This window comes from Kogia breviceps, chromosome X (genome assembly GCF_026419965.1).
Source record: "Kogia breviceps isolate mKogBre1 chromosome X, mKogBre1 haplotype 1, whole genome shotgun sequence".
Lineage (NCBI taxonomy): Eukaryota > Metazoa > Chordata > Mammalia > Artiodactyla > Physeteridae > Kogia > Kogia breviceps.
In genome coordinates, this window is record NC_081330.1 from 75,307,850 (window position 1) to 75,324,152 (window position 16,303).

Consider the following 16,303-nt stretch of genomic DNA (forward strand, 5'->3'; position numbering starts at 1 on the left):
ATTGATATCTAGTCTCATAGCGTTGTGGTCAGAAAAGATACTTGATGCGATTTCAATTTTCTTAAATTTGCCAAGGCTAGATTTGTGACCCAATATTTGATCTATCCTGGAGAATGTTCCATGGGCACTTGAGAAAAATGTGTATTCTGTTGTTTGTGGATGGAATGTCCTATAAATATCAATTAAGTCCATCTTGTGTAATGTATCATTTAAACCTTGTGTTTCCTCATTTATTTTCATTTTGGATGATCTGTCCATTGGTGAAAGTGGGGTGTTAAAGTCCCCTACTATTATTATGTTAATGTTGATTTCCCCTTTTATGGCTGTTAGTATTTGCCTTATATACTGAGGTGCTCCTATGTTGCGTGCCTAAATATTTACAATTGTTATATCTTCTTCATGGATTGATCCCTTGATCATTATGTTGTGTCCTTCTTTGTCTCTTGTAATAGTTTTTATTTTAAAGTCTATTTTGTCTGATATGAGAATTGCTACTCCAGCTTTCTTCTGATTTCCATTTGCATGGAATATCTTTTTCCATCCCCTTACTTTCAGTCTGTATGTGTCCCTAGGTCTGAAGTGGGTCTCTTGTAGACAGCATATATATGGGTCTTGTTTTTGTATCCATTCAGCCAGTCTGTGTCTTTTGGTGGGAGCATTTAATCCATTTACATTTAAGGTAATTATCGATATGTATGTTCCTATTACCATTTACTTAATTGTTTTGGGTTGTTCTTGTAGTTCTTTTCCTTCTCTTGTTTTTGTTGCCTAGAGAAGTTCCTTTAGCATTTGTTGTAGAGATGGTTTGGTGGTGCTGAACTCTCTCAACTTTTGCTTGTCTGTAAAGGTTTTTATTTCTCCATCAAATCTGAATCAGATCCTTGCTGTGTAGAGTAATCTTGGTTGTAGGTTTTTATCCTTCATCACTTTAAATATGTCCTGCCACACCCTTCTGGCTTGTAGACTTTCTGCTGAAAGTTCAGATGTTAACCTTATGGGGATTCCCTTGTGTGTTATTTTTTGTTTTTCCCTTGCTACTTTTAATATGTTTTCTTTGTATTTAATTTTTGACAGTTTGATTATTATATGTCTTGGCGTGTTTCTCTTTGGGTTTATCCAGTATGGGATTCTCTGTGCTTCCTGGACCTGATTGACTATTTCCTTTCCTATATTAGGGAAGTTTTCAACTATAATCTCTTCAAATATTTTCTCAGTCCCTTTCTTTTTCTCTTCTTCTTCTGGGATCCCTATAATTTGAATGTTGGTACGTTTAATGTTGTCCCAGAGGTCTCTGAGACTGTCCTCAGTTCTTTTCATTCTTTTTTCTTTCTTCTGCTCTGCAGTAGTTATTTCCACTATTTTATCTTCCGGGTCACTTATCTGTCCTTCTGCCTCAGTTATTCTGCTATTGATCCCATCTAGAGTATTTTTCATTTCATTTATTGTGTTGCTCATCATTGCTTGCTTCGTCTTTATTTCTTCTAGGTCCTTGTTAACTGTTTCTTGCAATTTGTCTATTCTATTTCCAAGATTTTCAATCATCTTTACTATCATTATTCTGAATTCTTTTTCAGGTAGACTGCCTATTTCCTCTTCATTTGTTAGGTCTGGTGTGTTTTTATCTTGTTCCTTCATCTTCTGTGTGTTTTTCTGACTTCTCATTTCGCTTATCTTACTGTGTTTGGAGTCTCCTTTTTGTAGGCTGCTGGTTCGTAATTCCTGTTGTTTTTGGTGGCTGTCCCCTGTGGCTAACGTTGGTTCAGTGGGTTGAGTAGGTTCCCTGCTTGTGGGTACTAGTGCCTCTGTTCTGGTGGATGAGGCTGGATCTTGTCTTTCTGGTGGGCATGTTCACATCTCGTGGTGTGTATCGGGATGTTGGTAGCCTTATTATGATTTTAGGCAGCCTCTCGGCTAATGGATGGGTCTGTAGACCTGTCTTGCTCTTTGTTGGGGATAGGGTGTCCAGCACTGTTCATTGCTGGTCCGTCCTTTACTGAAGCTGAGTCTTGCCGTTGAGATCGAGATCTCTGGGAGATTTTGGCCGTTTGATATTACGTGGAGCTGGGAGGTCTCTTGTGGACTAGTGTCTTGAGGTTGGTTCTCCCACCTCAGAGACACAGCCTTGCTGCCTGACTGGGGCGCCAACAGCCTTTAATCCACACAGCTCAAAATCAAAGGGAGAAAAAATAGAAAGGAAAGAAAAGGAAGGAAGGAGGGAGGGAGGGAAAGAAGGAAGAAAGGAAGGAAATAATGAAGGAAGGAAGAAAGCAAGAAAGGAAGGAAGGAAGGTGGAGAGGAAGAAAGGGAGGGAGGAAGAAAGGAAGGGAGGAAGGAAGGGAGGAAAGAAGGGAGGAAGGAAGGAACTAAGGAGGGAAGGAGGGAAGAAAGGAAGGAAGAAAAGAAGAACGAAAGGGAGAAGACAAAATAAAGTAGGATAAAGTATAGTTATTACAATAAAAAATAATTATTAAGAAGAAAAATTTGTATTAAAAAACAACAACAACAAAAAATAGTTTGGTCTACCCCTAGGATAAATGGTGAAAACAAAGCTATACAGACAAAATCTCACAAAGCAGCACACATATACACACTCACAAAAAGAAAAAAAGGGGAAAATAATAGTATATCTTGTTCCCAAAGTCCACCTCCTCAACTTGGTATATTTCGCTGTCTATTCAAGTTTTCCACAGATGCAGGGCACTTCAAGTTGAGTGTGGAGCTTTAATCCACTGTTTTTGAGGCTGCTGGGAGAGACCTCCCCCTCTCCTCTTTGTTCGCACAGCTCCTGGTGTTCAGCTTTGGACTTGGCCCCTCCTCTGCCTGTAGGTCGTCTGAGGGCGTCAGCCCTTGGCTCAGACAGGACGGGGTTAAAGGAGCAGTTGATTCACGGGCTCTGGCTCACTCAGGCTGGGGGGAGGGAGTGGCATGGGTGCGGGGCGAGTTCACGGTGGCAGAGGCCGATGTGACGCTGCACAGGCCCAAGGCGCACCATGTGTTTTCCCGGGGAAGCTGTCCCTGAATCCTGGGATCCCGGCAGTGGCGGGCTGCACAGGCTCCCAGGAGGGCCAGTGTGGAGAGTGACCTGTGCTCACACACAGGCCTCTTGGTGGCGGCAGCAGCAACGTTAGCATCCCACACCCGTCTCTACTGTCCGTGCCGACAGCCGCGGCTTGCACGGGTTTCTGGAGCTCCTTTACGCGGTGCTCTTAATCCCCTCTCCTCGTGCCCAGGAAGCAAAGAGGGAAGAAAAGGTCTCTTGCCTCTTCGGCAGCTCCAGACTTCCACCGGACTCCCTCCCGGCCAGCCATGGCACACTACACCTTCAGGCTGTTTTCACTCTGCCAACTCCAGACCTTTCCCTGGGATCCAACTGAAGCCCGAGCCTCAGCTCCCGGCCCCCACCTGCTCCGGCGGGGGAGCAGACAAGCCTCTTGGGCTGGTGAGTGCTGGTCAGCACCGATCCTCTGTGGGAATCTCTCCTCTTTGCCCTCCGCACCCTGTGGCTGAGCTGTCCTCCCCGCCTCCGGAGCTTCCCCCTCCGCCACCCGCAATCTCCGCCCGCGAAGGGGCTTCTAGTGTGTGGGAGTCTTTCCTCCTTCACGGCTCCCTCCCACTGGTGTAGGTCCTGTCCCTATTCTTTGTCTGTGTTTATTCTTTTTTCTTTTGTTCTACCCAGGTATGTGGGGAGTTTCTTGCCTTTGGGGAGGTCTGAGGTCTTCTGCTAGCATTCGGTGGGTGTTCTATAGGAGAAGTTCCACGTATAGATGTATTTCTGACATCTCTGTGAGGAGGAAGGAGATCTCCACGTCTTACTCTTCTGCCATCTTTAAGCTATTGTGCTCCAGAACCGTGCCAGGCAAGGCTAGCAGCATTCACAACTTTAGGGAGTGTGGTTTTCAGGTGCTTGGTATAAGATACAGTCTTATCTGTGCCATTAGGATTTTTACAAACTCCCCCCAGCACTTTTAATTGAGTGACTACTTGCAAAACTGCAGTGAGTGTCAGCCTAAACAATTTAAATATGAGACTCTATGGAATGGAAAGAGGAACTTGGTTGTCCATTTACAGCAAAGGGGAGGTGGAAGTAGTTACTTTAATTTCTCTAAACTGAATTGGAAATTGTTTCTTCTTATCATTTCTCTCAGTTCCCTTTACTAGTTTGTGTTTTAGAAAGGTAAATAATACAAATAAGTGAGACTATAATAATGATAACACCATAAAAGCCACTATTTATTCAATGTTTGCTGTGCACCAGGCTCTGAGCTAGACATTTGTTGTCATGTGCCTCATTTACTTTCTCAGCAACACTGTGAAGTATCATTAGCCCAATTTGGAGATGGAAGAATTAGCTCTCTTTATGACTGTGGTACTTACCAGTGTACTCTAGTAATTCAGCCTATCAACTTCCATTTGGGTTGTACTGCTTACTTTACAGAACACAATCCCAAATACTATTTTATAAGATTCTCATCCCTTCCCTTTCAGGTAGTTGTAAGATGCAAGAGAGCTACATTTTGAATCACAATAACTAGTTTTATCTATTTTTTCATTTACTTATTCATTCATTCATTCTTCATATCAAATATTTTTCCCTTTCAGTTATACTGAGATATAACTGACATACAGCATTGTATAAGTTTTTTGTTTTTTTTTTTTTTTTTTTTTTTTTTGCGGTATGCGGGCCTCTCACTGTTGTGGCCTCTCCCGTTGCGGAGCACAGGCTCCGGACGCGCAGGCCTAGCGGCCATGGCTCACGGGCTCAGTTGCTCCGCGGCATGTGGGATCTTCCCGGACCAGGGCACGAACCCGTGTCTCCCGCATCGGCAGGCGGATTCTCAACCACTGCGCCACCAGGGAAGCCCAGCATTGTATAAGTTTAAGGTGTACAGCATAATGATCTGACTTACATACAATATGAAAGTATTATCACAATAAATTTAGTGAACACCTATTGTCTTATACACGTACAAAATTAAACAATTTTTTGTTCTTGTGATGAGTGGTCTTAGGATTTACTCTCTTAACAATTTTCATATATAACATACAGAAGTGTTAATTATATTAATCATGTTATACGTAACATCCCTAGTATTTATTTATCTTATAACGGGAAATTAGTACCTTTAGATGCCTTCGTCCAATTCCCTATTCCCCCAGCTTCCACCTCTTGTAAGCATAAATCCGATCTCTTTTTTCTATGAGTTACTTTGTTTATTTGTTTGTTTTTCAAGTATAATTGACCTGTAAAACTATGTTAGTTCCTGATGAACAACATAGTGATTCGGGATTTCTATGTATTATAAAGGGATCACCATGATAAGTCTAGTTATGATCTGTCACCATATAAAGATAGTACATAATTATTGATTATATTCTATACACTGTACATTTCATACCTGTGATTCATTTATTTTGTAACTGGAAATTTATACTTCTTAATCTTTCTCACCTATTTTTCACATCCCGCCCCCCTTCACCTCTGACAACCACCTGTTTGTTCTCTGTACCTATGACTCTATTTCTGTTTCATTATGTTGGTTCATTTGTTTTGTTTTTTAGATTTAACGTATAAGTGAAATCATATGGTATTTGTCTTTCTCTGTCTGACTTGTTTCACTTAGCATAATACTCTTGAGGTCCATCCATGTTGACACAAATGGCAAGACTCATTCCCTTGTATGGCTGAGTAATATTCCATGGTTTTTATATACCACATGTTTTTTAATCCATTTATCTACTGGTGTGCACTTAGATTGCTTCTATATCTTGGCTATTGTAAGTATTGCTGAACATAGGGGTGCATATATCTTTTCTAATTAGTGTGTTTGTTTTCTTCTGACAAATACCCAGGAGTGGAATTGCTGAATCATATGGAAACTCTATATTTAAATTTTTGAGGAATCTCCATACTGTTTCCCACAGTCGCTGTCCCAATTTACATTCCCACCAAGAGTGTACTAGGGTTTCCTTTTCTCTACATCCTCACCAATATTTGTTATTTGTGGTCTTTTTGATGATAGCCATTCAGTCAGATGTGAGGTGACATCTCATTGTGGTTTTGATTTGCATTTCCCCAATGATTAGTGATGCTAAACATCTTTTAATGTTCCTGTTGGCCATCTGTTTGTCTTCTTTCAAAAAATTCAGGCCCTCTGTCTATTCTTTAAATTGTTTTTTTTTTCAATTTTGAGTTTTATGAGTTCTCTGTATATTTTGGATATTAACCCTTTATCAGATATATCATTTACAAATATTGTATCCCATTCAGTAGGTGGCTTTTTCATTTTGTTTATAGTTTCCTTCACTGTGCAAAAGCTTTTTAGGTTGAGGAAGTCCCATTTGTTTATTTTTGCTGTTGTTGCCCTTGCCTGAGAAGACAGATCCAATAAAATATTGCTAAGCCTGATGTCACAGAGAGAACTGCCTATGTTTTCTTCTAGGAGTTTTATGCTTTCAAATCCTACACTTAAGTCTTTAATTCATTTTGTGTTTAGTTATTTTTTTTTGTTTTTTGTTTTTTTTAACATCTTTTTGGAGTATAACTGTTTTACAATGGTGTGTTAGTTTCTGCTTTACAACAAAGTGAGTCAGTTATACATATACATGTGTTCCCATATCTCTTCCCTCTTGTGTCACCTTCCCTCCCACCCTCCCTATCCCACCCCTCTAGGTGGTCACAAAGCACAGAGGTGATCTCCCTGTGCTATGCGTCTGCTTCCAAGCTATCTAATTTACATTTGGTAGTATTTAGTTTTGTATATGATGTGAGAAAGTAGTCAGTTTGATTCTTTTGCATGTAGCTGTCTAGTTTCCCAACATCATTTATTGAAGAGACTGTCTTTTCCCCATTGTATATTCTTGCATCCTTTGTCATAGATTAATGGACTACATAAGTGTGGGTTCATTATTGGTCTCTCTGTTCTATTGCATTATGTGTCTGTTTTTGTGCCAGAATGTTTTGATTACTGTATATTTGTAGTATAGTTTGAAATCAGGGAGCATGTTAACTTCAGCTTTGTTCATCCTTCTCAAGATTGTTTTGGCTACTCAGGGTCTATGCATTTACATACAGATATTAGAATTACTGGTTCTAGTTCTGTGAAAGATGCCATTGCTAGTTTTATAGTGATTACATAGAATCTGTAGATTACCTTGGGTAGTACGGTCATTTTAACAATATTAATTCTTCTAATCCACAAGCATGGAATATCTTTCATTTGTTTGTATCATCTTCAGTTTCTTTCATTAGCATCTTATAGTTTTCTGAGTACAGGCATTTTACCTCCTTAGATTATTCCTAGATATTTTATTTTTATGTGATTATAAATGATATTAGTTTATTAATTTCTCTTTCTGATAGTTTGTTGTCAGTGTGTACAAATACCACAGATTTCTGTATATTAATTTTGTATCCTGCAACTTTACTGAATTCTTCAATGAGTTCTATAGTGTTTTGGTAGCATCTTTAGGATTTTGTATATGTGGTATCATGTCATCTGCAAACATGGACACTTTTACTTCTTCCTTTCCAATTAGGATTTTTTTTTCTTGTCTGATTGCTATGACCTGCAATGCTAATACTATGTTCATTAAAACTGGTAAGAGTGGGTATCCTTGTTTTGTTTCTGGTCATAGAGGAAATGCTTTTAGCTTTGTGCCATTGACTATGATGTTAGCTGTGGGCTCATCATATTTGGCCTTTATTATGTTGAGGCATGTTCCCTGTATATCAATTTTGTTAAGAATTTTTTTATCATAATGGATGTTGCATTTTGTCAAAAGCTCTTTCTGCGTCTCTTGAGATGATCATATGATTTTTTAGTCTTCAGTTTATTAAGTGGTATATCACATTGATTTGTGGATATTGAACCATCCTTGCATCCCTGGGATAAATCCTAGTTGATTATTGTGTATGATCCTTTTAATGTACTGTTGAATTGGCTTTGCTAAATTTTTGTTGAAGATTTTTTTCATGTATGTTCATCAGTGATATTGGCCTGTAATTTTCTGTTTTTGTGGTGTCTTTGTCTGATTTTTATATCAAGGTGATGCAGGCCTTACAGAATGAATTCAGAAGTGTACTGCCACTGTAAGTTTTTGAAATAGTTTAAGAGGAATAGGTGTTAGTCTTCTTTAAATGTTTGGTAGAATTCACCTGTGAATCCATCTGGTTCTGTACTTTTGTGTGTTGGGAGTATTTATTTTAATTACTCATTCAGTTTCATTACTGGTAATTGGTCTCTTTGTATTTTCTATTTCTTCTTGATTCAGTTTTGGAAGATTGTACATTTATTTCTAGGAATTTCTCAGGTTGTCCACTTTATTGGTGTTTGATTGATCATAGTAATTGCATATGATCTTTGGTATTTCTGTGTTGTTGGTTGTAACTTCTTTTTTGTTTCTGATTTTATTGATATGGGCCCTCTCTCTTTTTTCTCGATGACTCTGAGTAAAGATTTATCAATTTTGTTTATGTTTTCAACCAGCTCGTAATTTAATCTATCTTTTCTATTTTTTGTTTTTTAGCCTCTATTTCATTTATTTCTGCTCTGATCTTATGATTTCTTTTCTTGTAGTAACACTGGCTTTTGTTTGTTCTTCTTCTAGATACTTTATGTGTAAGGTTACGTTGTTTATTTGAGATTTTTCTTGTTTCCTGGGGTAGGCTTGTATTGGTGTAACATTCACTTTTAGAATTGCTTTTGTTGCATTCCACAAATTTTGGATTGCTTTGTTTTCATTTTCATTTGTCTCCAGGTGTTTTTGATTTCCTCTTTGATTTCTTCAGTGATCCTTTGGTTGTTTGGTAACACATTGTTTATCCTCTACATGTTTATGGGGTTTTTTTGCAGGTTTTTTCTTGTAGTTGATTTCTAGTCATAGTGTTGTGGTTAGAAAAGATACTTGATATGATTTCTATCTCCTTAAATTTACTGACACTTGTTCTGCGTCCTAGCTTGAGCTTGTGATCCATCCTGGAGAGTGTTATGTGCACTTGAAAAGAATGTATATTTTGCAGCTAGATTTTGAATAGAATGTCTTATATATAAAAAGAGGCCCCTCTTTTGGTGGGGCCTACTATTATGGGCACACTGGTGGGCAACCCCCCGTGGTTGGTTGCCAGACCCTGCCTACTGCTGAAGCTACCACCTGCTGGTGGGCTGGTCTGAGCTCCATTGCAGTTGGCTGTGGGGCCCAGGGAGTCCTGGAACTAGTTATTGCCCCATGGTAGTTTAGGCTGTGTCCTGGTCCTTACCCACTGGTGGGCTTGGCCAGGTCACTGGTTGGCTTCTTGTGAAGCCAAAAGGAAGGGTCCCAGAGCAGGTGTCAAGCTGCTGCTGGGTCAAGCTGGGGTCTGGGGGCTGGTGTCAGCCTGCTGTTTGGTGGGGCTGGATCCTGGGTAAGCTGGTTGTGGGGCACAGTATGTCTCAAAGCTGGTTTCAACACACTGCTGGGCAGTGGTGGAGCCCAGTGTATCCTGGGGCTGTTGCCTGCCTGCTACAGAGTAAGGCCAGTTCCTGGAACTTTTGCCCACGTACTGGTGAGCAGGGCTGAGCCCTGTGCTCTCTGTTAGATGGCACTGGGTCCTGGAGTGGCTAGGTAGTCCAGGGGAACCTATTGCTGCTACTAGCCTGCTGGTGGATGGGGCTGTATCCCTCTGTGGCTGGCTGCTTGGCCTAGCATGTCCTAGGACTTTTGCCAGCTATCTGGTGGGTGGGGCCAGGTCTGATGTTAATAAGCTACAAGGGGGACTCCAAAATGGTGCTTTCCAGCACCTGTTTCCTCATGGTAGAATTAGCTCCTCAAAATGGCTACCACCAGTGTCTATGTCCCTAGGGTGAGTTCCAGTTGTCTCCTGTCTCTCTGGGTGGGTCTCTAATACCAGTAGGTTGATTTGCCCCAGGCCCCTTTCAAATTACTGCTTTTATCCTGGTTCTCAGAGCATGTGAGATTTTGTGTGCAGCCTTTAAGAATAGAGTGTCTATTTCCTACAGCCCTCTGGCCCTCCTGAAAGGAAGCCTTGGCTTTCAAAGCCAGCTGTTCTGAGGGCTTGTCTTCCCGGGTCAGGACCCCTTGACTAGGAATCCCATATGGGGGTCAGTTTATCCCTTGCCCCTTAGGGATAAATGCTGCAATTGTAATTATCTTCCTGTTTGTGGATCATGTACCCAGGGGTGTGTGCCTTGACTATACCATGGCTGTGCCCCTCCTACCTGTCTAGTTGTGGTTCCTTCCTTATACCTTTAGCTGTAGAAGATCTTTTATGCTAGTCTTCAGGTGATTCTCATCATTGATCATCACTCCATAAATAGTTGTAATATTGGTGTGCCCATGGAAGAAAGTGAGCTAAGGGTCGTCCTACTCCACCTCTTGGACACTCTTGTCTCAAGAACTAGTCTTAAATCCTAGTTCTGTGGCCTAGTAAATTGTGATCTTGGGTAAATTACTTAATGTTGCTCAGTATCATTTTTCTCAGAAAAAATGGCAAGGATGATAATGTAGTTTATATTTATTGAGCACTAACTCTTTACTAAGTACTAGAGATATAAAGATAAATAAGACACTGCCCACATCCTCGAGGAGATCTCAGTCAAATGGGGAAATCAGACATGAAAAAAAGAAGCTTTAATACAATGCAGAAAACACATAGCAGACAGTATATGGTATTGGGGAAGGATTTTTGAGGAAATGAAAGCTGAATTACAAGTTGCAGAACAAGTTAAGAGTTTAGCCAGTCAAAGAATATAGATAAAGTCACTTTGGGTGGAGAAAACAGTATATGCAAAGTTGGAGTCATGAAAGAGCATGATACATGTGTAAAATAAGAGTACTTTTGCACTGATGGGACATAAACTAGATGACAGTGGCTGGAGGTGAACCTGGAGTGGTGGGAAGGGTGTTGTCCCCCAAGCTTTGACATCACTTCACTATATCTGAAGGAGTTGAGAGTTTAAAGAGGGAGGGTGTGTACATGATACTGTTAATTACTCTCATCTTGCAAGACTAACAATGCTTGATATCCTAAGTGTTGGGGTTGGGAAGGCAGATTGAAATGTGAATATAGAGTTTTGTTTCTATAGTGCAGGAACAGGTAAAAGGATAGACCTGCAAAGGGCTTGAGTGTGACAATGAGAGGGAAGTACTGGATGATCAGCTGTATGGACCAGTTTGGATGGTATAGTGCTTAGGCACAAACCTGGCACTTGGGCAGTATTTCTGAATTCGAGACAGCAAGGTGCGTAGTATTATTCCTATTTAATAATTGTGATGTTTATATTCAGAGAGGAAGAATATTTACCCTGGGCCACATAGCTAGTAAATGGCATAACTGAGACAAGACCCAAGGTTTTAAACTTCTTAGTTTATTGCTATTTCTGCTATACCTATTTGGGTGACTTTGGGTAAGCCATTTTACCTCTCTGAGGTTCACTTACCTCTGAGTGTTGCTATAAAGAAAAGTGATTTTAAAATACTTAGCATAGGGCTCCCCTGGTGGTGCAGTGGTTGAGAGTCTGCCTGCTGATGCAGGGGACACGGGTTCGTGCCCTGGTCTGGGAAGATCCCACATGCCACGGAGCGGCTGGGCCCATGAGCCATGGCCACTGAGCCTGCGCGTCTGGAGCCCGTGCTCTGCAACGAGAGAGGCCATAGCAGTGAGAGGCCTTCGTACACCAAAAAAAAAAAAAAAAAAAGAACTAGCATAATATGTGGCACATAGTAGGTGATCAATAAACATTACTTCTCTTTCCTATACCCAACTGTCTCTGTTGAGATAATAGAGGGGAACTGAACTATGTTGGGATTTGGGGAATTTTAATCTGTGGACACAGTGGATTTCTATGGCCTTGTTACGTGCCCACAAGACAGGTGGGCTACACTATACTGCACATATGAAATACCAAATGCCACCTTGTCTATTTTCCCTACTCCTGCCCTATCTTTGGAGATATTGCTTTTGTAATTCCCATCATCTTAAAGACTCTGGAAGTGGGGAACCAAAAATGTTTTTCTTCCCCTCTTCTATCTGCCACTTTAATGGAAGGAAGATTGCAGAAAGCCACTTACCCATTGCAAACTCCCTACCTAGAAGCCTCACGAAATTTTATTTTGTACACTTAATGGCATTTGGGCAGCCCATTTCTCCTGAATTCCCCTTTACATGTGTATAATGAGTTTCCTATTTAATATATCATGCTTGGAAAAGAGCAATGGCTTACCCTGAGCATTTTCTCCTGAACTCAGCCATTGATTTTTGGAGCAGGGAGAAACCATCTGCCACCTTGCTGCAACTACCATTTGAGGGGACAAGGCTCTCAGTGAGGCTAAACATTGTTCCCGCTGCCCTGAGAGATGCCTTCCAAGTGACACAGAGGATACTGCAGTAGGCAGAAGAAACGTCTATATATTTTTTTTCAAGCTGGCTTTTAATCTTTTTCTTATATCAGGGACCCTTGGACTTAACCCTGAAGTACTGCGTGAGAAGGAAGACGGAGTCTATCGATAAGAGATTCTGTTTTGATATAGAAACTAATGAAAGGTAAGCTGTGCTGATATGAATTGACAATGTCCCCATGTGCCAGATGCTGAGCCTGGGTAGGTATTTTATTTTCCTCTGTCATCTCTTGTTGATAAAAATGAGCAAAATTATTCATGACATCATTATCTTGGCTCCTCTGGCTTCCCTTTCAGGGATCCCTGTTAAAGCTCGCCCAGAGCTAGTTACCTCTATTCAATGTTCAATCAGCTTTGCCTCACTTGCTTTAGGCAGAAGAAGTTACTCCTAGGATTTAATTTGCTATTATATATGCAAAAGGTCAACATTTGGTGATGCTACAAAAGGACAGGGTAACAAAACTCATTCTTTTTTATTTCCTAATATACAAGAGAAAATGAATTGGAACACATATTTAAGGGGAGGTAGATTGGATGGAGGGTGGTAGTGGTATTGGGGTCATTTTTCCCCATTTGGTACAAACATGATACAGATTTTCCTACTTTGCAGATATTTATGTAAAGTGGAAATAGTTTGACTATCAACTTTCTGATTTCAGAAAAACCTTGAAAACTTTGGTCTTCGTTGCATTTGTTTCTCTCCAGTGCCCTCTTTTTGTTTTTTCAACCTGGGCAATTTTATCAGAGGAGAATTTAACTTTTAAATTTTAAAATGAGAGAATTTGGAGTTACTTTGGAAACAGGCATGTTATATAGTTGGGAGGTTGATCCAAAATTCAGTGAGTAGATGTGTTTATTTTATTTCAGTCCATTATTTCCATGTATTAGGCACTAAGTAATATAGTAGAATTTAACAAAATGATCAGATTGCTAGAAAGGAACTTGAAGGTTGAATTACAATATAATATGAACAAAACTATTAGTGATGGGAATCATATAGATCAGATTAAGAAAATAAGGCATTTTTTTTGTCTGGGAATAAGTAACTATTAGTTCATTTCCCCATTTTAAATTTCTGTTTGTGGAAGGGTAAGCTGGCACGAAGTTGGGAGACTGGCATGGACATATATACTCTACCAAATGTAAAATAGATAGCTAGTGGGAAGCAGCCGCATAGCACAGGGAGATCAGCTCAGTGCTTTGTGACCACCTAGAGGGGTGGGATAGAGAGGGTGAGAGGGAGACACAAGAGGGAGGGGATATGGGGATATATGTATACGTATAGCTGATTCACTTTCTTATACAGCAGAAACTAACGCAACATTGTAAAGCAATTATACTCCAATAAAGATGTTAAAAAATTCTGTTTGTGAATCTGTATGCTTCTTTATTAAGCATGGATGGTCCTGGGCTTCCCTGGTTGCACAGTGGTTAAGAATCTACCTGCCAATGCAGGGGACATGGGTTCAAGCCCCGGTTTGGGAAGAACCCACATGCCACGGAGCAACTAAGCCTGTGTGCTACAACTACTGAGCCTGCGTACCACAGCTACTGAAGCCCATGTTCCTAGAGCCCCTGCTTCACAATAAGAGAAGCCAACGCAATGAGAAGCCCACACACCACAACAAAGTGTGGTCCCCGCTCACCGCAACTAGAGAAAGCCCGTGCACAGCAACAAAGACCCAACACAGCCAAAAAAAAAAAAAAAAAAAAAAAAGAATGGATGGTCTCAATCAAAGATGGCTGTAACTGTAAACATTGTTTCGGATAACCATAAGGCTGTCACTCATTTTCTCCCACAGCTTCAGGCCCAGTAGGAAGGGGAAAGTGACTGTTGGCTGTCTTCCTTTTCATGAACCTTTAGTGTCTTTGGCTATGCAGAATCAATGTACATAAATGAAATTAAAATTTTCTGTGTCTAGTTCCATTCTGATTCACTTATCAGCTTAAGTTTGCCACCCACTTGCAAGTAATATTCCCATAGACTCAAAGCATTTGCAAAAAGTTTGGCCCTAAGGTTAGGGGCTAAGACCAACTCATCTTTATATATCTTGCATCTAGTGCTATGTATAGCTCATGGTAGATACTGAATTTGGTATTCATTTTTAAATGTTAAATTTTCCCTAACCACAAATGCTGAGGAATTTTGAGAATAGAACCCAGTAATTAAAGTTTCAGTGAATCTATGATTTTACTTGCCACATATTGGGCACTTTTTAAAATTTTTTATTTATTTTTTTATTTTATTATTCTTTTTTCTTAACATCTTTATTGGAGTAGAATTGCTTTACAATGGTGTGTTAGTTTCTGCTTTATAACACAGTGAATCAGTTATACATATACATATGTTCCCATATCTCTTTCCTCTTGAATCTCCCTCCTTCCCACCCTCCCTATCGCACCCCTCTAGGTGGTCACAAAACACCTAGCTGATCTCCCTGTGCTATGCGGCTGCTTTCCACTAGCTATCTATTTTACATTTGGTAGTGTATATATGTCCATGCCACTCTCTCACTTTGTCACAGCTTACCCTTCCCCCTCCCATATCCTCAAATCCATTCTCTAGTAGGTCTGTGTCTTTATTCCCATCTTACCCCTAGGTTCTTCATGACCTTTTTTTTTTCTTAGATTCCATATATATGTGTTGGCATACAGTATTTGTTTTTCTCTTTCTGACTTACTTCACTCTAACTCACTTACTTACTTCACTTAAAGACTCTAAGTCTATCCACCTCACTACAAATATCTCAATTTCGTTTCTTTTTATGGCTGAGTAATATGCTATTTTACATATGTGCCACATCTTCTTTATCCATTCATCTGTCGATGGACACTTAGATTGCTTCCATGTCCTGGCTATTGTAAATAGAGCTGCAATGGACATTTTGGTACATGAAGTTTTGAATTACGGTTTTCTCAGGGTATATGCCCAGTAGTGGGATTGCTGGGTCATATGGTAGTTCTATTTGTAGTTTTTAAAGGAACTTCCATACGGTTCTCCATAGTGGCTGTATCAATTTACATTCCCACCAACAGTGCAAGAGTGTTCCCTTTTCTCCACACCTTCTCCAGCATTTATTGTTTCTAGATCTTTTGATGATGGCCAATTTGGCCGGTGTGAGATGATATCTCATTGTAGTTTTGATTTGCATTTCTCTAATGATTAATGATGTTGAGCATTCTTTAATGTGTTTGTTGGCTATCTGTATATCTTCTTTGGAGAAATGTCTATTTAGTTCTTCTGCCCATTTTTGGATTGGGTTGTTTGTTTTTTTGTTATTGAGCTGCATGAGCTGCTTGTAAATCTTTCAGATTAATCCTTTGTCAGTTGCTTCATTTGCAACTATTTTCTCCAATTCTGGTGGTTGTCTTTTGGTCTTGTTTATGGTATCCTTTGCTGTGCAAAAGCTTTTAAGTTTCATTAGGTCCCATTTGTTTATTTTTGTTTTTATTTCCATTTCTCTAGGAGGTGGTTCAAAAAGGATCTTGCTGTGATTTATGTAATAGAGTGTTCTGCTTATGTTTTCCTCTAAGAGTTTGTTGGTGTCTGGCCTTACATTTAGGACTTTCATCCATTTTGCGTTTATTTTTGTGAATGGTGTTAGGGAGTGTTCTAATCTCATACTTTTACATGTACCTGTCCAGTTTTCCCAGCACCACTTATTGAAGAGGCTGTCTTTTCTCCATTCTATATTGTTGCCTCCTATATCAAAGATAAGGTGACCATATGTGCGTGGGTTTATCTCTGGGCTTTCTATCCTGTTCCATTGATTTATATTTCTGTTTTTGTGCCAGTACCATACTGTCTTGATTACTTGAGCTTTGTACTATAGTCTGAAGTCAGGGAGCCTGATTACTCTAGCTCCAGTTTTTGTTCTCAAGATTGCTTTGGCTCTTCGGGGTCTTTTGT

General features: G+C 40.1%; 1 protein-coding gene across 4 annotated transcripts in view; it reads left to right on the plus strand.

Annotated features, from left to right (window-relative positions):
* OPHN1 (oligophrenin 1) overlaps positions 1-16,303 on the plus strand; it is a 731,745-nt gene that overhangs the window by 404,659 nt on the left and 310,783 nt on the right. For all 4 annotated transcript variants that reach the window (XM_059051488.2, XM_067023139.1, XM_067023140.1 and 1 more), the window contains exon 11: positions 12,447-12,538. In XM_059051488.2, the coding sequence (XP_058907471.1) occupies positions 12,447-12,538 (92 nt within the window). The remainder of the gene's footprint in view (positions 1-12,446; positions 12,539-16,303) is intronic.